Raw genomic sequence first — 27,006 nt, forward strand, 5'->3', positions numbered from 1 at the left:
GAGTGTCGAGAAACTTTACCAATGTAACACCGCCTATCGTACGCCATCGAAGAATAACATCACCACTACAGAATAAAGGTGTTACAATACTAAAGGGCATGGGCGAGAAATAAAAGTAAATCACATTAGAAAAGGAATATAATACGATAGAAAGGAATACACGAAATACATCAATTTTATTTATTTAGCAACCGTTTTGATCGTGTTTTTTTTTCTTTTCCGGTGGCCCTTCCATCAATGTTAAAATGTCATCTAAACTTCTGTATTATGTTGTAAAGACATCATGAAAGTGAAAGAGATGGATAAAATATGTTGAGGGCCCACAGTGAAAGTCATTTCATAGATATTTGAGTATGTGAATATAAGAACGACCCAAGTCCATGGAAGACCATTTCGAGTAAACTAAAAAAAAACTTCATATCTTTTTTTTTTTGTTTTTCCAATAATATTCTATTTAACTGTGATGGGAAGGCAACATTGTATATACAAATTAGAACATACATTATTATGACAATTAACATTAACATTAATTGTGGAGACGCCATTTTGTGTGATGGACTTGGGTCGTTCTTTGATTCATATGGACTTGGGTCGTTCTTTGATTCATATACATGATATTCTGCTATAGAGATGAGAGAAGGACGAGAGAGGGCGCTATAATATGAATGTAAGAATGACCCAAGTCCTTCATTCTTACATTCATATAAGATTTAACTCATTTATTTCAGGCACTTCCGGGGGTAATTAGGACTTATCATTTACACACAAGATGAGTCCATGCATATATAAGCTACAATTTCCCATGTCAAACTGAATTTGGCAAAAAATTGGACTTGGGTCGTTCTTATATTCATATACTCAATTCCTGCCACAGCCGCTGAGATCAAAGGTTGAACACAATCCATGCATCTGATATCGCTATAGTAGCCTTGGTCAGAACAAACAAACAACACTCGTACTAATTCGGTCTGATCACGTAAAATGACGCGGATAATTCGCATCCCGATGTGAAATCCTATCTTGTTTTTGGTCTTGTTCACATTTTTGTTATGTTTGTGTGTGTGTGTGTGTGTGTGTGCTTATATATAGTTCTTATTTTGTGTGAGATAACATTTTGTTTGTTTTGTTCCTAAACATTCAGCTATGTGAGCGCCAATGGGTCGACTACAGTGTCATGTCGACTGAACTTCCAGGGTTGGACGCGTCCGGGGTTGTGATGGTACGTCTTGTCCTGTATCAGGGAATGTGGTTTTTTAGAATATCCGATATAAACTATACTAGTATGCCATTCAGGAAATGTCTTGGTTAGTGGAGAATGTTTTGCACGGATCGGAGAATGTCCTAGATATCGATTCACAAGGGCGTCAGGGGCGTATCCAGAAATTCCGTGGGGATCAGGAAAGGGGACGTGCCTTTGCAAAGGGGGGCGCATGCATTCCCATTTTTCTTTTTATTTCTTTTGTTTTAACGAAACCAAAGAGTGGGCGCGCGCCCATCGTTGTGCCCCCTCTGGATCAGGTAGTGAGGGTTGCTCTCCAGTTACGGCTTGGTACATATACTCTCTAAAAAAATCGAGTGAAAATATTCACTCTTGAAGGAGTGAATACAAAAAAGAGTGAATTTCGAGTGAAAATTTTCATTTTCACTCATTTTGGAGTGACCTCAGGGATCACTCGAAGATTTTGGAGTGATCAATGACGTCACTCTAAAACGAGTGAAAATGTACATTTTCACTCAAAATGCACTCCAATTTCATTCTAAATTCACTCTTTTTTATATTCTCTCCTTCAAGTGTGAAAATGTTCACTGCATCTTGGTCCAATTGCGTCGAAAAGGACGTGTTTTTATATGTATAGGACCTACGTCGACAATTCCCGCTAATTTTCTCTTTCTTTCGTTTGCCGTTTGTATATAGCCTATAGGGTAAAAAGAAAAAAAAAATCACGAAATGTATACGATCCCAATATTAGGAAGGTACGAGCAGTAATATGTGTTGTGGATTCAGTTACATAAAAGGATAAAGTATTACGTTTTGTTATTCAGTTATTCATTTTCCTTAATTCAGAAAAAACAGTGTCTTATACATTACCACATCAAAAGTATAGACGAAATTGTTACCACGGTAAAGTGATGCCTGGAAGGAGAAATGGAAATTGGGAGGAATTGAATTGAATTGAATTGAATTGAAAAGGTTTTATCAAAAATCATGCCTGGCAGCCAAAGGCTGAATTGCACATGTTTTACAATCATGGATAGTTATAAAAACAGACAGATTATTTCGGTGCTCTGTACAAACAATGATATAAAGACTTGATAATCCAGAAAGAGCAAAATGTAATATTACAGTGGTCACAATCCATGTGGTAAATCACAAGAAGTGATCAATCTATGAGGGTACCAGCTCAATCAATTCTGAAATTGCTTTAAAAAAAAACGAAAAAAAAAAGGAGGAATGAAAAATATCCTGTCAACATGGCAATACTACTCAACACTTAATGAAAAATCATAACTGTTACAACTGATAATAAAATCAGTGAGGGTACCAGCCCATCAATACTCAGATTACTTTATCAAAAGAAAAGAAAACGAAAAGAGAAGAAATGAGGAAAAGAGGGAAAATTCACTGTTAACATGTCATTACACAGCTAGCCATTAAAAAAATGCCGATACTATCACCTACATATTAATTTTGATCTAAACCAAAAAAAAAAAATCACACCTGCACTTCACATTAATCACATGTGTCAATTTTCAATAAAATGAACAATATTTCTTTCTTTTTTTAAAACAATTATCATCATGACAGCTCATCCTTCAACATAAATAAAACATATCTTTTAGGCCAATATCAAAAAACTTTATGTTTATCAGAAGAAAAAAAAAACATATCTCAAATCAAAATCTGAGATGAACATTTGTGATGAAGAATTCGAAAGGGCACAAAACTCATGAATAATGATCATGTTTGAATATAGGTGCCAATTATGACTGCTAGTTGACTCCGCAAACATGAACATAATTTGATGATTTAGTGGAAAGTGAACATATAGCATAATCACAGCTCTTCCTCAGTGGTTATGGGAATACCTGTATACTGCACAAACATGAACAATTTTAATGACAATCATAAGCAAAAACAGACAAACGCCATTTTCATTTTTTCTCAAGTAAAGTCTTCATCAAAAATATCATTTTTTTTTGATAACTCTTCACCCGTTGATAATATTTTGAAGATGCATGAATATAGGGCCTATACCTCAGTACCACCCTATTTTTATTATCATCTTATAGTGATTTTCATGATATAAAATCTCAATATCTCGAATTGATAAAATGGATACCTGTGTTTTCGTATAAAAAGTTCTTTGAATACAGGCCCATGCACATTTCTAATGGCATGGTGTATGTATGTGTCTGGTGGTCTATTGGTTTGTTACGATACATAGGCTAATTATAGAATGCATTGTTGAATTTCACTCAGGGTCGTGGATTAACACTAATGAATACCGGTATGCCTGAAATATAGGCCTGATGATAATGGTTAATAGAGACCCTTAATGAATGAGTATAAATACTATCATTTGCAATCATAAGACTGTGCACAGGATTTCGCCTTGGTCTCACGCCAATTGCCTTACTCGCACACCGACGACTTACTGTATCCAGGGTTGCTGTTATCAAAATAATCTTTCACTCGCGGATCTGTACTCTTTCTATTTCATTTCACGTCTGTTTTGTTTAAACTATTCACCGTCATTAAACAGTCAGAAATAGCAGTTGAATTGAACACCCGCTTTGTTATTTTTATGACTCTAGTTCTACTTTCATTAATTTAGCATAAATTCCTGAGACAAACGTTAACGGCCCTCCAAAGATTCATCGAGATCCATTTTCCCGCCTTTTTCCAGCTATGTATGAAGCCACGTGTGGGAGGCGGGGCCGGCCAGCTGACGAGCCACGCGACCATCACGTCACTTCATTCAGCCGGCCAGCTCGCCGCTCCGTCACCCAGGTACCCCGTCACAACAATCCGTCTCGGCTAGTCTGCGGGAAAGACCGCACATTCATAATCACCGACGAGCAACTAAGAATTCCTGACATTACTAGCGAAATTTGCTGTTTTCTTTTAGATGTATTACTGGTACCTAGAAATATTCTGTAAATGCCAACCAACGGCGCGACACCACTGATTGACCATTACCATCCTGGTCAAAAACTACACACTAATGAACCCGTCATAAAGAGAAAGACTTTTTCGTTTCGACAATTAGAATTGTGCAGGATAGAGCCCGTGTGCTGCATATTAGTAGTGAAGCATGATAATCGAAATAAGCAAAAAAAAAAAAAAGAAGAAGAAGAAGATGATGATGATGTAAGTAGGCGCTATACTACCACGCAACAAAAGGAGTAGGCCTGAGTGTCCAGTATAGGCTAATTACCTACACTTCAATCGTGAGGGTCAACTTGTACTATCAAAGTCAAGTTCAACACCTGCTACACGCAAATTGCATTGTGACATCATCACATAGGCCCCTACGTGACGCTAGATCAGTTTGGACGAGATAATTAATATCTTCTCTCTTTTTTTTTCACAAGCTTCTTGTCTTTGTACAATGGGAAAAAATAGGGCTAGTTAAGGCAATGGTTTACAGTGATAAGGAAAATAACCGTGCATAGTAATGATGCTGACATAGGCCCTAATGATAAAGATGTCAATAACATTCTAAAAGAAATAAAAAAAATGAAGAAGGGAGCGAGCGAAAAGAAAGGAAATGTGTTTGCATAGCTTTTAACGGAGGAGATATTCCATATTCGGTAGATATTGTTCTTTTTCTTGTTTGTGGGTGTCACATAGAAACTTTTTTCTTAACAGGTGGTTAAAAGCATCCTATGTTTGCATGAGAATTAGTGTATAGGCCTATATAGACGAACAAATGTCTACCTATTTGTTGACCGATCTATATCTGTGCAGATATATAATTGCATAGACACCTGGTAGACCTATATACTATATTAAAAAGAACATGGGGAATAAAAGGACTGAAAATATCCAAAACATAGAGGTTTAATCTAAGCCAGTGTCACTTTGAGTAAGCCCTACCAGTGGCACAAAAAAAAAAAAACACCCAACAACAACCATCATACTTCATAGGCCCACACTCATCCAAAGAGACTGAAATATATCGAAATGACCAGACGTCAACAGGTGATACAGCAACCAAGAAGGAGATTGACATAAACAAGATATTCATAAAGGGTGAACAACGAAAGAGACATATAATGATGAGAAAGGAAACATATCGTTTTGAAAAGATGAACAGACATAGAGTTGTTTCTCCTTTGAACAAGGTTTGCAAAAATTAAAACTTTAGTTGTTGTTTTTTTTCTCTCTTCTTGCGGTTACTCGCTTTTTATCGTCGGTATAGTGCAATCTTGATGAATAAAGAAAGAAACTATCCACCTCAAAAACTGTAAATTGGTACACTGACATTGCACACTACAATACATGCTCTTCAATGGCACAATTCATAAACGACTTGATTTTGTTCTCAACTATTCTGACGTTTCTTTCGTCTAGACTAGACACGTGTGTTTGTGAAGATCAGCTGACACGCCGAGTCTCGCTCGCCCGCTCAACCCTGGGCTAATCCCGTCAATGGAACACCGAGTCGTGTCCTATAAAAACCGAGACCACACATTTGAACGTAGTCTTGGCACAACGTAACATCCACTGGACAAATAACCACACCCCACACGTCCAACGTCAGGACAAAGAGATCGTCCACATTCAACAAAGGGGTGATTTTATCTTCGGCACTATAGAAAAAAACAACCCAACTTATTTGCAAAACCCTCTCTACTAAGGAGCAGACAGCTGTTGATTTACACAGTGTATATGTATTACGCCTAAAACTAAGCATATCATCAACAAAATGACACGGAATGTAATTTGCAAAGGCATTATAACGATTTAAATTTAGTATCCTAACAACTATTTCGTAGAAGAGTTTCGGAAATTTTTATCTGCATGCATAATGCTTGCTTTGACGACGAGGAACATTGACCTATCAGCGCGCGCCATTTATGAGCTCTATCACGTGGTACCTATCTGACCAATCAGCGCGAGGCTATTTAAATTCCCATCCGTCTTTGTTCAAGGCTCAGTCAACGGAATTCTACTACAACTTACTACGGGCCCATCCTCCGGAGTCCAAGGCGATTTGTTTTGAGTGCTAATTACAGCTCATTGCATCAAGAAGGCTCCATATCTTTCACTGGATATAATTTATTCGCGTGAAAAACAGTTTATTCCTTGGATCAGTAATATTTTGCGAGCTGAAAAAGGTCTGTTTCGCTGTTATACAGTGGTTTTCTACAGGTGAATTCTTATCTTCCGTGTGGGACTACAACAACCTATGCGCACACGTAACGTATGTACAGTTTGTATGTCGTTATAGGGTTGTTATTGTATGAATTTCTAATAGGTCGGACTACACGACATTTTCTACTCTCGCTCCGATCGTGATCTGTAGCTGTCGTCATTGTGGATGTTATATCGGACATGTTGTAATTGCGTTTGGTCTATTTAAATGTTCAAATATGGCAGATATTGACTTTTGGCATTGCAATTCTTCTGTGACCGACCTGTCGGTGAACGATGTTTTTGAGAGCGAGGTACAGAGCGAAATGGCAGAGATACTGCGCTCAGATTCCGCACGATTTTCTCCGCAGCCACGGACAGACCTCGTTCAGCAGTCAACGGGTTTAGCGGACTCGACCGACTTCGCGGACCTGGGATCACTCCCAAACTACTTCCAAGAGCAGGGAGTTCAAACGACTGCGCAGGACATTAACTCGACGTCCGTCTTGACAATGACGTCGAACACTGTGGACTTGAGTCAAATTTCAGCCATGGATAGTGTAGATAATCAAGTAAACAGCTTAGATCTGCTTGTCGATCCGCAAACGGGACTGCCTGTTTCGACGACCACTCATCTGCAGCTCGACCCGAACTCTGCACAGGCAAGTCTCCAGATGATCGTAAACAGCCTGCCAGAGCTTCAGGCCCAGATTGCCTCGTCCTCCGCTGAGAACTTGGGTCTTGCCAATATAGGCAACATCATTTCCCAAGCTCCCATTTTGTCTCTCAATACGCAACAGCAACAACTGCACCAGGAGTCGCCTCTCATCCTTTCGACAGCAACATCTGACAACCAGAATCTCACCTTCCAGAATGGAACGTTGCAGCAATCTGACCTTCAACAAATCAATCTGTCAAACTTTAACGAGCTTGCCACTCAAACTTTCATCACACAACTCCAGCAACAGCAGTTGCACCTCGCCAACGGTAATGTGCAAACAGGCTCACTGTCAAGTCTTAATTCAGCGCTGAAGGTGAAAAAGAGCGACGCTGAGCCAGCAAGCCCAAAAACTAAGACGGAGAAGATCTACCCTAAACCTGCCTACTCTTACAGCTGCCTCATCACGATGGCTTTGAAGAACAGTCAGACAGGCTGTTTGCCTGTCAGTGAGATTTATCAGTTCATGTGGTAAGTTCCTACAAACAAATTCAATTCATTCCAACATGTTTTCTTTACTTCTGTAATGTGATCTTATACAATGTCAAGAAGTACGAAGTCTACCTCCTTCTACTCTTGTGGATTTTTGTGGTAATTCTTACGTGTACTTGAATGTGACTGCAATGGCTCTTTTGTGACTGAAACTAACCAGGAACCTCCTGTCATCACAGATTGCATCTTTTAGACTTTATACTAGCAGTGCGTGTTCTTTACAATTGTATAAAACCCAGATTGGTTTTCTGACATCCACATCTTGCAAAACACACAAAAAAGGAAAACATGTGAAGAAGAATTTCATTTTCAAAGAGTAAGTTACTTCATGAACTTCCTGTCAAAGAAAAAATCTTTGGTAGGCCTACAGTGTCCCACCTTCACATTGTAGTTTGTACAGTGTATCTTTAGAGTTCTATATACAGAATCTTCATTTTGTTATTGAAAGTAATTCCATCATCTAGATAAACTTTTAACCATCAAGATATAAACTACATAATCTAAAATGTGTCTCTGTTTTTTGATAGTAATATTTTTTATGCAATTTTCTTACATCAATTGCCATGGAGTCAGGTACATCATGTAAAAAGTTTCCAACTTTTTTTTGTCTTTGTTTTGACACTACCTTATTTGACCGAACAACAGAACTCATCCCAGAGGTTTCCTTTGTTTTCTGAGTAGAAGTGGTGAACATTAATCTTGGAATTCATTCATCATTTATGTAAGAATACAAACAAATGGATCAACAAATGGAAAACTAAATTGTACAAATTGTACGATTTCAAAGACAGGGTGCACACACCACATATGGATTATTGTTATTGTATGGAAAATATTACATTATACAAGTTGTAGGACAAGCCACTTCTGCTTTTGCGATGTACAAGATACAGCACCATGAATTACTGCAACTAGGAAATGCAAATAACTTACAAACGTAATACAATGCTTTATTACAATCCTTCCGCTGAATTGCATAATTAACTTAACTCTTAATGTGCCAGGCCCAAAACCCCTAACGTGCCAGAGGTTTTTACCTAACGCCAGAACGTTTCGAAACTGGACTAACAATGGAATTTAAAACCGCCATATCTCTGAAACTATTGACTTTTTTGAATTGAGTTCTACACAACATAATCAAGAAATGTTTGTTCTTTCGTGTCATGCAGTCAGTTTGCCACAATATCTATCTGAACCTGAAATATTGCAGAAATAATTGATACATCAAAAAAAATTATTGAAGATTTTCGTGTAGTATGGAAAAAAAGAGTCAGTCGTGTTTTTTCTTCAATGGAACGCTCCCTTGACTCTGTGAGAAAGTTTTAGAGCAACATCTCCTCTTTCAAATGATAACAGAATTGTCTTCTAGAATTGTATGATTCCAAAGATACTAACAGTTTATTTTGTCTTGGCAATTTCTCTTTTTGCCTCAGTAATTCATTCCCAAATCTGAGTCCTTTAGTCCCAGATCCTGTATTTGCAACTAAAGCAATAGTCCCGGGCCCTGGAATAGTGTCTTTTGTCCACCTGAGAAGGAAGAACCTGCTAATCCTCCTTTTGTCTAAGCGGACTGCGGGCGGGCGTACTCTATTGAAATCGGCAGGCCTTTGTCCACGCGCAATTCCTTTGCTAGTGTGGGGACAATTAGTTACATTCACCAAAACAAAAGGATGAAAGACTTGACCGACGAACCTAAGCTGACCCTCTGTGAGGGACAAAATCAAAGCAGCTTCCCGCAGGACAGCGTCCAAGCGGAACAATGCGAGTGGAACCGCATAGACAATACACGCAGATTCAATAGCATACACATGCGTGGTTTACCTATGAGACTTTTGACCCATACACATCTCGCAGAGGGTGCGCCCGCTGCGGATTTTCCCGACGTGAAAAAAATACAACTAGCTGAAAAATCGTGTATTTACTCAAAACTTTCCAATATAAGCATGCTCATATTTTTAGTAAAAACGATGGCTATACTAATCAGCTACCAGTACATATCATTGGCAGTTGCTTGGTGTAACACATTACAGTACCACAAGAACTTAAATGATCAATGCTTTTCTTGCTCTTTTTAGTCGCCGATCGGCGACCATGGCACGTCAGGACTAAGGTCGCCGTTCGGCGACCATGGCACGTTAAGAGTTAATGCCCACTTTTGCACTCCCAGCTAGGCTTTGAGTAGAAAAGTTGAGATTGTACAAAAGCTGCTAGGAGCATTGTTTGGTCATTTTCTGGATTTCTGTCATAGCTGAGTCCGGTCCACCTGCCCTCTTTGTCCTGGCTGGCCGGACAAGTGCATTGTTCATTACATAACACTGAAGGCGTTTGTCACTTCAAAGAAACCACTCCCAATCAATACACCCAGTCAGGGGAACAGGATCTCATCCTTTGTTGTAGTGTGGTTTGAAATAACAAGAAAGGAGTTCAGTCTGTTTGTTGAGAGAAGTGAACCATGTAAGGACTAGTCTTTGTTTCTAGGCCTTAGAGGAAGATACCCATATCATGTTTTGTCCCTGCTGTCAGGTTGGCCCCTTCTTAGCCTGGGTTTTGGACAGTAAAAGAAGAAGATCAGTTAAGACATTGTTCAACAAAGTTTCCAGCTGAGCACTTTTGAATTAACACAGTCATACAATGATGTACATTAAAGTTTCACTCATTAAGTCTTTATGAAAATATTTGATACACTTCATCCACATATATCAAAAAGAAGAATTTTGAGGATAGGACTGGTTTCATGTTTGTTCCCATAATCTTTATATTTTTGCCATTTCTGTTTCTGATTCGCAACATGATTTCACCAAGCTGATCTTTCTTGAGTGTCTTATACTGTTTGAATAGATTTTCTTCTTGATTTTCTTGATTTTCTTTTTTTTGTGGTTAGAGTGAAGAGGATTTGGTATCTTGATAAAATTTAACTTTATTTAGGAAAAAACTTTTATTCACTGCTGTTTTCAACCCAGTTCAGTTTTAATTCTGTGGTAAACCTCACCTATCAACCTTAACTCTCTCTAACTCTATCTATCTTTGCCAAATTTTGTCTTTTGTTAAATCCAAACTGAATGAGATGATGTACAAAAAATGTAGTGTTTATTAAATCTATCAATATACAATGTATCATGTAGCTGTACTATTCAAATGATAACAGGTCAAATCAATTTAGTGCACTATCAGCTAGGCCTCACTCTGAAAGACACAACATGTGTTTAAACTTTGCTTTGATAAGCCATTTTTTTCTTTCTTTTTTACATACTCAGACTGTTGTCTAGCTACAGTGTACGTACACTGTAGTTGTAAGGTACAGTGTACAGTCTACTCAAGTTTATCAAGTACAAGCTAATATGCTTTTCTCTTGCAAAGAGTTTCGACATGCACAGGTTTCACTGTGACAATTGTTTTCTTGTAGAACAGTTCAGACATTGATCAGGGCTGCACGCAACTATTTTTTTCCTACTTGTCTGACGTGTCTGTTGGACCAGTAGTAAGCCAATTTTTCCATTGTTACTGGTCCATTCCTGAAAATGTAACCGGTCCTGATGGTGATTTTTACTGGTCAGGGAAGCAGGGACTGTTGGACCAGTGCCAGTGTGCAGCACTGCAAAGATGTTTTACTCTGCATTGTCACTAAGTTATGTGTCTTCACATGGAGTCTAGGTTGAAGACTAAGTATTGACCATTGAGTAAGCAGCTGAGAGTAGGCTCAGTCTATGAATGACTCCCTACCTTGGTAGCTAGCCAAGGGGGTGTGGCCTGGCTTACTCATAGTAAGTCACTTTTTCTCCCCAAATACCAGCTGATGTCCTCCTTAGACAATGAGTTGGAATTTAGTCACTGGAGAAATGGTTTCAAGTATTGAGGAAATCATTCTGTTGTCGGTACTGGTACAATTGTAGGTCTGACTGACACACCCCCATATTGTATTAATAACCTGTTGAGGACGAGTCCAGAGTATACTCGGGCAAGCATCCAATGGGAAATGTGTGTTGTACTTGTAGCAAAATCAAACTGTCCTCAACGGGTTACCAACAGAATTTCACTGAAGTACAGTACAGTATAATGGAAATTTTCATCATAATGATGCATGCGTACGCACGATGTCTCTTTGTAACCTACTGTAGCTCATTCAATTTCCCTACTGTAATAAACACTTTACTCAGTTATTTCTTTTAATATGCAGAACAAAGATCTCATTGCCACCCCCCCCCCAGCCAAATTTGCCATTGTACCTACAATTGTATGCAATGCACTTTATTTTCACTTCTAAACATCCCTGTTTTTCTTTCTTTCTCTTCTATTACAGCGAATACTTTCCATACTTCAAGACAGCTCCTGATGGGTGGAAGGTAAGACTTTGTTCATTTGTAATCATAGAGCAAACTTGTATAAAATCATATATGGCTTTGGTGTGTTTACATCACATCCCATCATCACTGAACTCAAGTGGGACAATCAGCAGACACACAGCTACAATAGTGTTTGGATGTAAGAGTCATTAGCTAGTCTATGTTTCAGACCTATGGAAGGTTTTCATTCAAAGTGAGTAATATTTCTCTCACAGAATGAAGTTGCTTCCCTGTGATGATTGGATGTAACAGGGGGCTGATTTACATAATGCAGACCTGACACTGTATTGATAAAAAGTGAGGTGGAGCTCAACCATATGTGTAAATGCCTACTCACTGAGTAACAAAGGCCTCACTTACAATTTTGTTGCCTTTCATCTGCCATATCATGTAGCAAGAATCGTCAAAGGAAACAGTCCACTTGGTTTAGTCTTTAGGTTTAATATTGTATACAAATCTGACATCTTACACCATAACCTCCACCAAAGAGGTTAAATGTCTGTGGGCATTGGTTTGTATGTTTGCGTTTGTCTGTATGCTTGTAAGTAACTAAAAATATGTGGAAACACATTTTCATGAAACACAAGGAACAGGTGATGGATTTTGGTAGTTATCACATAATTTTTTTTTAACTTTAGGATTTTTCTTTGATCTTTGGCAAATAGGGTCAGTGAATTTGGAGTTCAAGCTGCGCGTATTTGAGGCTTGCATACGCTCACTTAAGCGCGTGCTCTGCATGAGACGCCGCATAGCAGGAAGCCGATAAGGTAAACACATGGCCTACATTCGTAGCAACTGGGATCATGCGTGTATGGGTGGTACTGAGCTGTTTAGCGGAGGTCTGTGCTCTCAGAGTGCTTTTCTAGTTGTGTGCCCGATCTATGGGATCTGTTTGGGAACATACATTGTACATTTAATGGTGAATGCATAATGCTACAATTTATGTACACTGTACATCTAAAGCCCCGGTCACACAGCGCTGTACGGCTTAATCATGGCCAAAACCCGTCTAAAAGTGGTCTCCCGTGAAGCAGAGGATGTTGTTCGCGTTGATGTCGAGTTTAAGACGAGCTACAATTACGGTCGATTTATAGACGTGGCAGGACGTGGGGAAAAATGGGAACGGCGTCGGACGCGGTAGAAAGTTTTGAACTGCTCAAAATTTTACTCTGCGGACGACCATGGGTGGCACACATAAAGACGTGCAACACTCGTGAAACACGCGTGATAATCCGTGTTCGGCAGTGACTAAAACTTGGGGAGACGTGGTAAGACGCAAAAATTTAGCGGGCAGAGCATGGTCATCTGACACATGTTAGGCGTTGATATCACTGGAAATAGCATGTGTTTAGCAGCTTATCACTGACAAATTGATTTTTCTGCGTACATACATGTACACGTGGCTGGACGTGGTTAGCCGTGCTTAGGCAATGCTTCAGCAGTGGAACAGCCACCAACGGCCATACCCCGTACAAAGCACAGCAAAACCAAAATTGACCAAAAAATTACCACTTACGACCACGTCCACCAAATTTTCACAACTTTTTGTACGTGATTTAGACGTGGAGTGCTGTGTGACCGGGGTATATGCGCCTTCATGCCAATGTCATGCATATTTTCATCCATGAACCAAGTTTAAAGTGAATTTGGCTGTATTGAGTTGGTGCCTTGAGAATAGTGTGATATTCACTGTCTGTTTCCATTTACTGTATTATTTTGAAACATTTTAAATGGTTATTATGAAAGATAGACATTTTTTCACGTATAAAATGCATTTGTACAATTACACGTAATTCACAATTAAGATGTTCATGTTATGCTGGATTTGTGTTTGTTTGTGAGTGTACATGTGAGGTACATAGGAAGAGGGAGGGGTTCACTATCTTGAGGCTCCTCCTAGCAACCAATCAATGTCATCATGAGTCAAGACCACACCCACATCCCACACCAGCCCCCAATGACCCTGCCCTGTATGCCCTACTTTAACACGGTCTGCATTTCATCACGAGATTGGGGTATAGTGGTAGGCTTATGATAAGGGGCAATTTGTTGTTACAGGTGGATAGAAATGTGTGTTCACTCATGCAGAGCACATTGTGTATTGAGCAATGGGAACGATGGGATAGTGTTTAAAGGTACAAGTGTATGCATTGCCTCTTTAATATGAAAAGTCAATCAACAAGAGCTGGGCTGATACTGAATACATGGGGAGCTGTTAGTTTAAAATATTGATGAAAGCATTCTAATTGATCCCTTCATTTTCAGGGTCATGTATAATCACTATGCAATTATTTCCTGTAAAAGAACCACCATAGAGGTTAGCAGCAGTTTAAAGGGGAAGGCTAGTGACTGATCAGTGGGAATCAGTGGGAATGCTGGGAGATGATTGTTCCAATTCTTGTGGGATTCATTTAAGAGTTCATTGTATATCTATTGTTGTGTGAAAATTATTTGCTTCAGAACGGTCTCATATTCAAGTAATGTGCAGATTAATGCTCTGTCACTGACCAGGGACGCTAACCTGGAAGCATTAAAGGGCAAGTCCAAGATAATGTCCCCTCAGATGCTCAAAATTCATCTTGATTTAATCAAAAAGTTATTCATATCATGTTGTAGCCAAAGAGTTAAATTATATATTTCCAGCAAAGAAAATATTTAATTATGCAAATTTACACAAGAAATATGGCCTTAATTTGCATAAATTAAAAACAAACCTTACGTATGGGACAAATTAAAAATATTCATCTAAAATCAGTTGAATTTGTCCTTGACCTAGTTCCTTTATGGACATGACCCCTGTATGAGCTAGTATAATTTCCAATTGGTAAGACAAGGTCAGCACATTAATTATGCAAATTATGCTCTTTCCCAGAATGGAGTGTCCCATACGTAAGGATTTGAGTATGTTTTTTTAAGTTTATTCTGAAGATTTCTAACATTGACCAATCATACTTTAAGAAGTTCTAATTTATTCATTTTAACTCCAGATTAGCAAAACTAAATGTGGAAATTTAATTAGTCCTTCATCTTATAACTAATTAAAGTTTGCTTACGTATGGGACAAATGCCTTACGTATGGGACATTACATGCAAAGTGAATGGGAAAACCGCCTTTTGATATGGACGCTATATGTCCTTACATTTGTTTGGTTAATGGTTATCTTTGCACCTACTCTGAAGGATATGTTCTATATCTACCTCTCTTACTTAGTTGACCTCAGGGAGAGTGTAAAAACAACATTATTGAGTCATTCTATGATTAAGAAAGGAAAATAAAGAATATTTATAATTTCTTATTTTCATTACAGGCTGTGCAGCTGGTCTTCAATTAACATTCCTCCTTTTAACATTTTGATATTGGACATTTTCTTAATTCAGTTATCATTTTCAACTCTACCTCTGTACAAAATTACTTTGTCCTAGAGAATGGGATTCTCTGAGTGTCATTTTAGGTGCAGTACACTGTTCAGCATGTACTACAGGCTGTACAGCCTCAAAAGGAAAATCAAAACAATTGTGCTTGTGGTGCAGGGTGCTCATCAATGACAACATTACAGGTCTTACTGAAAAGAAAAATCACTGAAGGTGACAGCAGGTAACTTTGTCATTACTTGAGTTGATAGCAAAGGAAAAACCCTATGAGAATACTTTTTATTTTGATATGATGTATAATATTTCAACTGCACACCTTCAGAATAAGTCATGACTTTTATGTATCAAGGTCATGAACATGATTTCTGTAAATCCTGTAAAATGAAGACTATAGTTTACATTTGCCGTGAACCACAATATCAATACTGGTTCTGTGGTTGGAGTGCTAAAAACACAAATTACACAAACAAATAGGGAATTCAATTTTCTTTTCTATATTGTGTTTGAAGAGACAGATGTGCTCTGAGACACCTTCATCAACTCATACAATGTACTTACTTTGTACCCCACATCTACACAGTTATCAACATGATGCATTACAATCTGGTAGTGTATGATCAAATCAGGTTATTAGAATTTATCAAAATTGTAAGTTTCAGATCACTGAGTTACTAAATGTTTCAAATCTAGAATTACATTTTCAAAGATTTGAATGTACAAATGATAATCTTTCCTGTATCACTACACAATATGTACAATATTTATGTACAAAGTATAAACATAAATTTTGTCGTCTTTGGTTTCATAGACCTGAAACCAAGCAATTAAAAAAAAAAACCAGCATTGGCACATGTATACGGGCATTTCCGTGAGTTGTGCGACATGACCACCAAAATTTTACCCGCATATTTCAGGACAACTGATAATCTTGCTTTGTTAGCCATAGTTTGAAGTGTGTGAAACAAACTTTACCTTTAAGAAAAGTTCCCTTTTGTGCATTATTATACCTTTTGAAACCAGAAAGCATTTTTTGACCTAAAAATCCCTAAAAATGCATTTTTGTTGCTCTTTGTGATTATTTTTTATATTTGAGGCTCAAATCAAACTTTGTTTGGTTTTACAAATCAAAAATATATTAATCTAGCACTAAATAAAGTGGAGACCTCGATATAAGATATGTACTTTGGACACCAGCGTGCTCTTACATAGCTCAAGAAGCTGCTGTAACGTGAGTTACCGAAACATGAACTTTTTAACCTAGCAATTTTACTATGCCCAACTGAGACATGGTATTGTGGATTATCAAATAACTATGCAGCACACATCCAAGAAATATGATGGGACTTATAGTCTTTGCTTCAAATTCTCAAAACAGAGGTCTTAAAATTGTAACGTGAGTTACCATGTAACGTGACTTACCACAATGTAACGTGAGTTACCGACATGATTTTTCTTTAATACCAAGAAATGATATGAAGGTTGTGATTGTAAGTAACCAATGAGTACATGATTACTGAACTCTTGTATTAAGATTCTATTTCCAGTAGATTGTTATTCTCTTGGTCTCTCTCTATCACCAAACCAACTGGTCTATATGTACAATGTATTAATTACACATGTTCATCACATGTGCTTCAACAGGTTCCATATTTACTATTTAATATTACAGTGCATGTATACTGATCTGTTACGAAAGTTGTTAAAAGGCATTTCCTCTAAAGCTGCATGGACCTTGTTCCAGCAAATTATCAAAATTCTGTGATAACTATTAATAGCCTCCTGATTGGGATAATCACTGCATGATTACTCTTGAAAAGTTCTTGTTTTTGTAATTCAAGTGATTTCTATTTGACATTTCATAGTTTATACCTACCTGTATAGACCAAAGCCATTGTTTATGAGGCTGAAACATTTACATGTGAACAGAATTTTAAGATTGGAGCTCGCTTCCTGCTGTTTTTTTCTGAGATTTTTGCGAACTGAACATTGTGAATTTGACACGCTTATGTGTTTTATACTATTCTACTCTGAGGTTTTAGCTTTATTGTTGCAAAATCCTACAATGAAACTTTTCGATGTTTACTATAATTTACTTTACATGCTGATCTATTACCAAAAACTTGTTGAATGTGAACCTCATTATCAGAAATTTTCTTTAAGAGCTGGACAGTCATGTACCTTAAAGCAAACTATTAACATTTTGTGATATTAATAGTTAGCCTCCTGATCACAAAATATTTACTATTCATGTTTTTCATTGGGATTTACTGCTTCAGTCTGCTTGATTACTCTAGAAAGTACTGGTATACTTTTTACATGTATGTACAATTTAAATAATGGCTACTTGACATTTCATAGACCAAAGCCATTGTTTTTTAAGGCTTTAAAAACATTTATGAACATGTTTTATTAAACTGATCAATACTGGTAGCAGATAACTAAAATTTATCTGCAGTTTCTGTAATTCATGTCTAATTTCTGTACCAGTTTAGTATAAGAATTTGTAAACAAATCAAACATACAAACAATTGATTATTCACATTGAGTAATTCAAACAATTATCAAATAATTGGAATATAAATTGCATTGTTTAAAAGTTAAAAGATTTATTGAAATATTCATTTCTGAACCTTTAAACTCTCCACAGACTACATGTACAGGTCTCTAGTCTCATGACTCAGTGTATTAAATGGAATAGTTTATGGATGACTTGTTTTATCTAGATAGCCTGAAATCCATTTAAATCTAGTAAAATGAAAAAAACAATCAAATCAAATTCTCACTTAAATCCTCAATTTCTGATGCATTTGTTAACTGGAAAAGAGAGTAATTTAATGTAATAGACTCTGTTTCATATCATTTTGTTGAATACAATTTTTGTCTCAGTACAAATGAAAGCTTGGAAAATGACTCAATTAAAAACGAAATTTATCTTCAAGTTGGTATTCTAAATGTAAAGTTTCCTGCCTTTTGGTAATCTCATGGATAAAATGGGATTAATTACTGTCAGATCAATGTTCAAATCAATTTAGATTCTTTATTCATGGAGTTTGTTTGGGAAAAAAAGTTGTCTTGGTAAGTTTTCTTGGATTATTAAGACAAAAAATCGTCTTGTGATCATGTGGACAAACTGTAACGTGAGTTACCGTAACGTGAGTTACCGCTTCACATGACGATACCTGGAGAATGTAAGACAATTTGAATCTTTACCATACTCGATGATGTATGTTGTTAGTCCATGACTTTGACACAATAGACTTTAAAATCTCTCTGTTTCTTGTTTGAGGAAACTTTTGAATATAAGACATGCCAAATTTTTGCATGTCCAAATTATGTAACGTGAGTTACCGACATTTGTAGTGTTTTTTCTCATAGTTCTCGTAAGAGTCTGTGGATGTAATGTTGCTGTGAGGTAGGATGGAGGTGCATGATACTCATTTACATATAGTAACTCATATCACTAATTAGGTTTTAAGGATATTGATCTCAACGACCTAATTTTGAGTTCAAAATGTAACGTGAGTTACCGTGGAAATGCCCATACATTCTTATATCTCTTTGTTCTACCACGGCTTTTAAAATCTAAAAGTTTCATTAAAATTTGATTGATTTTGCAGAAGCTATAATTCACATTCACAAAACATGATGATTACAGAGCAAAATGAATTACTCTTGTTGTTGTCGTGTTTTGTGCTGCATTTCAAACAATTACAAAGCTCTGTAAAAACTTGGACAATTGGCAAGGTAAGCCTAGAACTACTGAAAGTACCCACTTCAAACTGTATTTGCAAATTACACTGTACATGACATTTGATTTTACAGTTGAAATTATCAAAACTACAAATTAGTCATGGTACATGTGCATATTAATATGCTACATCAAGGTCGCAAGCTAGAATTTGCACTTTTTTTTTTTTCATTTGATAAAAAATATTGACCAGAGTATTACAAATGGGCTAGAAATAGAGTGTCAGATATACTGTATCTGTATGTGTAGACATCATGAGGACAGTGTTAATGCCTGATGGAATCCAAACTAAGACATTAAATTGTAAATTGGTAATTACTTTTATTTGTCTTATTTTAGCTTTTGTTACGTATCTGAACTGGGAAAGTACCCACTTAGAAGTCTATTTCATTTGTTACATGTAGTAGTATGATTTGTGGAACTGAATATGACACTATGGGGAAATTTAATGTTATTCCCATGAATACACTTGTACACTAAAGACAAATGTCCCATACGTAAGTTGAGCCATGTCCCATACGTAAGGTGTACTTTCGTTAATTAAACCAACTTCATGAAAATATGCGCCATTCTTTTGCAGTGAAACTTTGCTGAAAGATACTTCAGTATTGTACCTTTCTTCACTATTAAACAGAACGTGATCAGTAAGGTACTTTCAGAGAATTTTCAATTCAAACTTTATTTTGAAAAATCCAGTTTTTCTCTGGTCCCATACGTAAGTTGCCATATTTTTCTTAATAAAATAATCAACCCAAGGTCAAATGACATCAAACTTAAACACAATATTCTTCTCAAGGCTACCAGTCCTCCTGATGATAAACAGTAAAATCCAAGTGCTCCTTCATTACTTTTCAGAGGTTTGAAATCTCTGAATGTCCCATACGTAAGGTGCGCGATATCTTGGACTTGCCCATAACTGCACATTACTTGAATATGAGACCATTCTGAAGCAAATCATTTTCACACAACAATAGATATACAATGAACTCTTGAATGAATCCCATAAGGATTTGAACAATCATCTCCCAGCATTTCCACTGATTCCCACTGATCAGTTACTACAACTGTAGCCTTTCCCTTTAATGAAGTTGGTACCGGTACTCACAGTTGGTACTCTGCAAGCAGCACAAAATGTAAAAAAAAACCAAATAAACTTTTTCAGCATTTATTCCAGAGCTTCTGTCCTAGTGCTTGTTTGTTTGTTTGTTTGTGTGTGTGTGTGTGTTGTTGTTGTTGTTGTTTTGTTTTTTTTTGGGGGGGGGGGGCAAGGAGTGCCCTACTTCCATTTAAACCATGTAACTCATAATACACAATACATTGTAGATCTATACAAGGGAAGCTACTGTATCATAGATAACTATTGTGAAAAAGAAATCTACAAATGACGAAACTAAATTGAATTACTCTAACCAAATACCTGCACACTACCCCCCCCCCTTTTTTTCCTACCGGTCAAGCTGGTCTCAGTGTGACCAGAAGATAACCAGTCTTCCATTTTTTACTGGTCCAAACCTAAAATTATTTGTCCCTCAACTTCATGAAATTCTTGTGACATTGAGTTGATTAACAGTGATTTAATTTGCTGCATATTTATGTTGATTTAGGGCAGTTTATAATCAGTCAGTTAAAAAGAATAAAATAGTCCTGATCTTTTTTAATCAGCCCAACAATTATGTCATTTGTTTATTCTTTTATTTATTTGTTGTTGTTTGCTTGCTTGCTTGTTTTACTGGTCATTTCGGACCAGTAAATTTGGCAATCCCTGAAAAGTTTACTGGCCTTCCAGTGATTTTTACCGGTCTGGGACCGTCAGACTGCTGCTAGTGTTCAGCATTGCTCTAAAAATTCGCATTGTGCAACATGCACTACAATACAGTAAAGACACAGGGTGTACCCACATCCAACAAAAACAAAAATATCTGAAATTTGTGTCCTTAGATTTCATCCATTGCACATGGACACCAGAATGACGCTTCTAATAGTATCAAAAAGTGATACACAAATACCGTGTATCTAACATTCATTCATTTTTCATGCCAAAGCCTGATTTTGTCTCTTTACTCACAAACCAAGCATGCTAAAGCACACCTTATATTCCCTGGTAAATGGCACATCTCCAAGCTGTTTAGTTCCACTAAAGACAGTGTAACATATCATTTGTTATACCAATACCAACATACCTACATTTGTATGCTACACATCAGTAGAAAGCAAAGTCCACAGATGATAAAATGCCAAAATGCGATTGGTGCTTTATTCACATTTTGAGTTTGGAAATGGAGTTACTTCTTACCTGTCAGGATTTCAATTGCTATTTGTGTCAACTTCCCTTCTGCCTAGTCCAAAGTACAAGTCATTTTCCATTGTGCCTGGTTGTAAAGACATTGTAAACAGTAGTGGACTGTTCCATTCATGAGAGGGGGAGGGGCTTGTAGTTTTCCAAGTCTCTGGGTTAACTCGACCATAATATCATTGACACAAAGCAGATTACCCTAGGCCACACAATTCATAGAGTTGAGAATGTCTTGAAGCAAAGAATGTGACAGATCTGTATTCAATTAGAGGCTTAACGCCATTAATCTCTTGATCCTATTCAGGCCAGGATTGAAGGTATCCAGTGGTATGGTAGTAACCTCATAGACCTTTCAGCCCATTGTTAAGTGCATAACATGTATTACCAGGCACCTGGCTAGGTGGGTTCATTCAACCAATAGGAGTGATTGTACATTGTATAGGGACAGGTGGCCCTGATTAAACATTGTATTCAACCCTGGTCGATTCTAGTCTCTTCTCTCACAGTCTTTTGTGTTGATTTTACACTTGACTTCTTACAAGATTAGGTGAGAATACTGAACTTTGCCCAAATGTATATTACACATACTGTGCAGGGGTTATATTACACCCTGCAGATAACAAGAATTTTTGCAGAAATGGGATATGCAGTTGAAGTAAAAATGTTGAATCTGACTATCAAAGTTTTCTGTATGGATCCCATATAATTGTGAATGCTAAGTATGAGAAAATATTAATCCTGTAATATTCTTTATCATGTCAATTCTGGTTTAACAATGCACAATCCCCTTGAGTCATAAAACTGATTTTCACTGGTTCCCTACTGCCTGCTTGGTTTGAGTCTCACAGTTCATTCTGATGCACTCTTTCTATAAAATAAACAAATCAACCATCTGATCTTGACTACATGTGTGGAACAGGGGTAAAAAAAGCTTCAAGATTCTTGCATATCTTTTTTTCTCTCTCTGTAAACCATTCTTGGAAATGCTGTAACCAACAAAAAATGTTCAATAAGCAAAGAAGTGAAGTTCCATTTCTTTGACATTACATAATCTTGTGAAAAAAAAGAAAATAATACTTGTGTCACATACATGTTTGTAGTTTCAGTGTTCTTTAAACATTGCTGATTTGTTTTTATTTCTTTTTCTTTTTTTGATTTACATTGTAATTGATTGATTGGGTGTTGAAAATAATCATTTTGAAAAACATATATGTACATGTACCCAAGGTAATATGTCCATTGTATTATGTACCTTCCATTAAGTTTAAGATTTTGTCTTTGTTTCTGATATGGCACATCACATACACTGACTGATATACTGTAAAACGAGGAATTTTCGCGTGCATTTTAATTTCGCGAATTTCGCGAGCGCCAAAATTCGCGAAATTAAAATGCACGCGAAAGTTTTTGTCTACACTACATGCATTGAACACCAGTGGCAATTCGTGAAAATTTCATGCCACGAAAAGGGCTGTCGGCTCCAATTCACGAAAATTTCATGCCGCGAATATATCATGTTTTACAGTATAGCAATGAGCACTAAATGAAAATTTTCCACATTTGTTCTGTTTATTTTCTCCCCGCTAGAATTCAGTCAGACACAACCTGTCACTCAACAAGTGTTTTGCCAAGATAGAGAAGCCTACACCCACCAATGGCAACGGCTCCACCAGGAAGGGATGTCTGTGGGCCTTGAATCCTGAGAAACAGGCCAAGATGGAGGAAGAGGTCTGTAAGTGGACCAAGAAAGACCCCCTGGGAATCAAGAGGAGCATGGCCAAACCAGGTCAGTTAGAGGTCACTTCAGTGGTCAGAATTTCCTTCTTTGTATTTATTTTTAATCTTTACTGATTTTCATAACAATTGTAGAACAAAAATGAATACGATCAAAAATCACAGTACTCCATAATAATACCATAAAAAAAAGGGGGGAGAAAAGAAAGAAGAAAAAAGGGTACGATATTGAAAAGTTAAAAAAGGGGGGGGGGAGGGTCCAGGCGCAAGTGACATTATGGTCCTTTAGGACAATATCGTAAGCATAAACAACAAGTTCATGATTAAAAAAAAAAAAAAAAAAAAAATCAGTTTTGAGATGATAATGTTTCACAATGTTCATTCAAAGCATCATACGTGTAATACTTGTAGCTGGAGTAATACAGGGTAAGTAGTAAGAGTACTAGAAAACCAAAAGGCTTACAAGTCAAATTTTCATTTTCTGAAATGAACAGAAAGGTTTTTTTTTTCTATTTTTACCAACAAAATATTCAGTTTCTTTAATTGGTGTCAAAAAGACTTGAAGGCTATGAAGTCTCCTATCATTGTCTTCTCTGTTTTCAATTGGTATTTGTGCTTTCTTTGTCTGTCCATATTGTGATGGCAATGGGGTCTGGTGGCAGGATGGATGAAGACTTGATTTTACTCCATTAATCTCTTTAGCTGTGAAAGAGAACAAAAGAAGAAAATAATGCCTTATGTTTCTACTATACAGATGTACTAACTTGTTATGATGAATAACCTCCTGGGTAATTTTGTTGATGGTAATATGCCCCGTAATATCCCCTGAGTATTGATTAAAACATGCCAAGATAAGAAACCTGCCTAGCTATCATCGTGTGCACCAATAGAACTAGGATTTGATATGTTAGTAAGAACCAAAAGGGGTGAATTAACTGGACTTCAAACTTTTCACTTCTTTTTGTTCCCTTAAGGTGATGTCCCGACATCAATTATGCTGCTCAGTTATTGTGGAGTTTTTTATTCAAACTTTCTGTGATCCTTTCTCTCTGCAGAAGAGTTTGACAAGATTGAGGCTCTCTCGAGGTGTTCGTCATCTCCCAAACCTTCTCCCAAACCATCATCTCCACCCCAAGCTCCGCCTCCACTCCAGAGTATCATCACCACGGCAACCACCACCACCTTGACATCATCCGATATCAAGGCGGAGGACTCCAGCAGCGGACTGACGGAGCAGTATTACTTTAACACCTCCCTCAACATGCTGGATCCTACCCTGACTCAGCTCGATGGGGATTTGGGCTTACAGGTACTATTTTTGTAAATCTCATCTTCTAGTGAATAATTTGTCGCACCGAGCAGCTCCAAAAATTACCAATTTGTGGGCTTTTAAATTTGGGCTATGCAGTTGTCAAATGTGAATTTATATTCTGATTTGTGAAAAGCGATGTACGACCAGAGTGCCGTAAAATTTAAACATGAATTTAACTAGCAAGTGATGTTTCGAAGGGGGACGATCCATTTCAATGTACGGCCTGCACAAAATATTAGCATAATTATATGCACACATGCTCAATAATACTGTTAGAAATACTAGTACACATTTACACACGCACTCATGCAGTCACACCTACTACCGTGTACCATAATTACAGACAAAGTGCACAATCCAACCCATTAAAAATGTGCTTAGAAAAATCTGGAAGATATTTTCACATGTATTCAATTTGTGCTAACCAAAAGTAATATGCAAAATCTGCAAAAATTAATGTATCAATTAACACAGCTGTATTTCCATGTTTACAGTAATATGAGATAAGTTTCTCACAACTTCATTTCACATTCTTTATGATTGCTACTATGGTTATTACACTAACCACTGAATTATTGGTGTGTATTTCCATCGATAAAGGGTGATTTGTCACTCAGATGTGATGAAAACAACTCAACACAAAAATTAATTTTCAAAAAATCATTTTTTCTTCTTCTTATACAGGACAATCTCCTGGATACCTTCAATGACCTGAGCAGCTTGGACGTTCCCATGACAACATCTCCCCTGACCACCTTTAGTCTGAGTGGCTCCATACTGGACACGTCACCGGTCAAGGACTCTGGCCATACAGTGACCACCTCTCTCCTCCCCCTGGACTCCCCCCAGGCTGTTGGCTCCTCGGCCCTTCAGTTCTGCAGCCCGACCAGAACTCCACAAGTCACTGCCTTTATGTGACAATCACAGAGGGCTGGACTCCTAGATACAGATGTTTCTAAGAGTTTTATCTAGATTACTAATTATCAAACCACATAGAGATGGATCATGTGTATGTGTTTTTTTAATGAAATGCATGAAGAGAGACTATATGATGTTACAGTTTGCCACATTGGGAGTCCAGCCTGGAATGTTATCATTGAGTGCCCGGAAGCAAGTCAAGTCAAGATTCGGCATTTTTTGAATAGTCAGATTTCATATGGACTCACTGGAAAGAATGTTTTAAATCAAGAGAGTATTCCGTTGGATTCTCAGAGGAGTTGGTGTACACAAATCTCACAACTGTTTCATCATTTCTCAGATTTCACCGGTGGAGTGCTAATCCATCAGGACAGAGTGTGGCTGCTCCCATTATTACATCTCTGTTGGTGGAGTGCTAATCCATCAGGACAGAGTGTGGCTGCTCCCATTATTACATCTCTGTTGGTGGAGTGCTGATCCATCAGGACAGAGTATGGCTGCTCCCATTAGTACATCTCCATTGGTGTTTCCTTCACTCAGTTGCTCATCTCACAGTCTTACAATGCATCAAACCCAGCGGTCAGGAGTCGCATTCTGCAGTACAGTGTGATGTGTGTAGACTTCCCACAGGGAAATCATGTCCTCACAAAGCTACTGCCGTCTCTAGGTGACATCTTCCATATGTTTAAGTTTCAGTGCAAGCCTTTTATCACACTCAGCCGAAACTCATCGCGCCAATGGATGCAAAGGGGGAGATCTTGACTGTCCATCATGTTTTTGGAGAGCGCCATCATTGGTGGAAAGACTACAGTGTCTCCTCATCTCAATGAACATTACAAACTCATGAATTAAACTTGGTATTGGCTACAGTGCTCTGACCAGCAGAGGGCGCTCTTTCAACACAATTCCTGCATGAGCCAAAGTGGGTCTGGCAGCATTGTCATATAAGGAAAGCAGAAATCTGAGTTCCTCTAACAGAACTCTAACAGGACAGATTTAAATGTTGGACTTGTCTCATGCTTTAAACACCACTTGTCTGACTCAATCATGGAAAAGAAGATTCATATTTTAATGATCTATCATGATTTACCTGATTTAACTGTTTATGAACTTTATGTGTACATAAGATCTGTTTGTTTTGCATATTTTCACATTGAATACAAAAACATTTGTACAGGTTTTGATATATTACTGATGAGATAACTATACTTAGCCATGGGTGTGTAGCAAATATTACGCAGTCAAAAGTCATTCAAAGCTGTTTTTCTTGCAATGGAAGGGAGAGAGTGAAATGAGTCAGTTTGCAAACTTGAGAATTCCGTCGTCTCATTTGACCCGTTATTTGAGACGAGACTTGGGCCTTGGATTCTAGTGTGATGTGTGCATTTAATAAGGGTGCCAAATTTGTGCAAATCTGTTTGTTTTGTGTCCAGCGTTTTTTTGTCACGTTTAACCCAAGGGACGAGTCGAGAGTTTTCATGTTCAGAGAATGCAAAGAATGCAAAGAATGCAAAGAATGTCGTGATTGTTTCAGTCAGAGTCATGGCTCCAGGATATTTCTGCCATCAGTTCATTGAATAATGCATTTGATATTATCGACATTTATGATGACATTCAACTACAATTGTATTTGCTCAATTTCAGGTATTTCACCCTTATTTAACGATGAATTCTTGTCAGAGATTGAACCAAGATAACATAATTACCAATCTTCTTTT

General features: G+C 37.4%; 1 protein-coding gene across 1 annotated transcript; it reads left to right on the top strand.

Moving 5' to 3' along the window:
- The first annotated feature begins 6,281 nt into the window (after window positions 1-6,281).
- LOC139745295 (uncharacterized) lies at window positions 6,282-25,572 on the top strand. The gene is made up of 5 exons (XM_071655693.1): window positions 6,282-7,550; window positions 11,869-11,911; window positions 22,912-23,110; window positions 24,114-24,367; window positions 25,055-25,572. The coding sequence occupies exons 1-5, from the start codon at window positions 6,601-6,603 to the stop codon at window positions 25,286-25,288; spliced, it is 1,680 nt and encodes a 559-aa protein (XP_071511794.1). The 5' UTR covers window positions 6,282-6,600; the 3' UTR covers window positions 25,289-25,572.
- The last annotated feature ends 1,434 nt before the right edge of the window (window positions 25,573-27,006 follow it).

This window comes from Diadema antillarum, unplaced genomic scaffold (assembly GCF_040938485.1).
Source record: "Diadema antillarum isolate AM-2024a unplaced genomic scaffold, OU_Dant_1.0 seq00001250_RagTag, whole genome shotgun sequence".
Lineage (NCBI taxonomy): Eukaryota > Metazoa > Echinodermata > Echinoidea > Diadematoida > Diadematidae > Diadema > Diadema antillarum.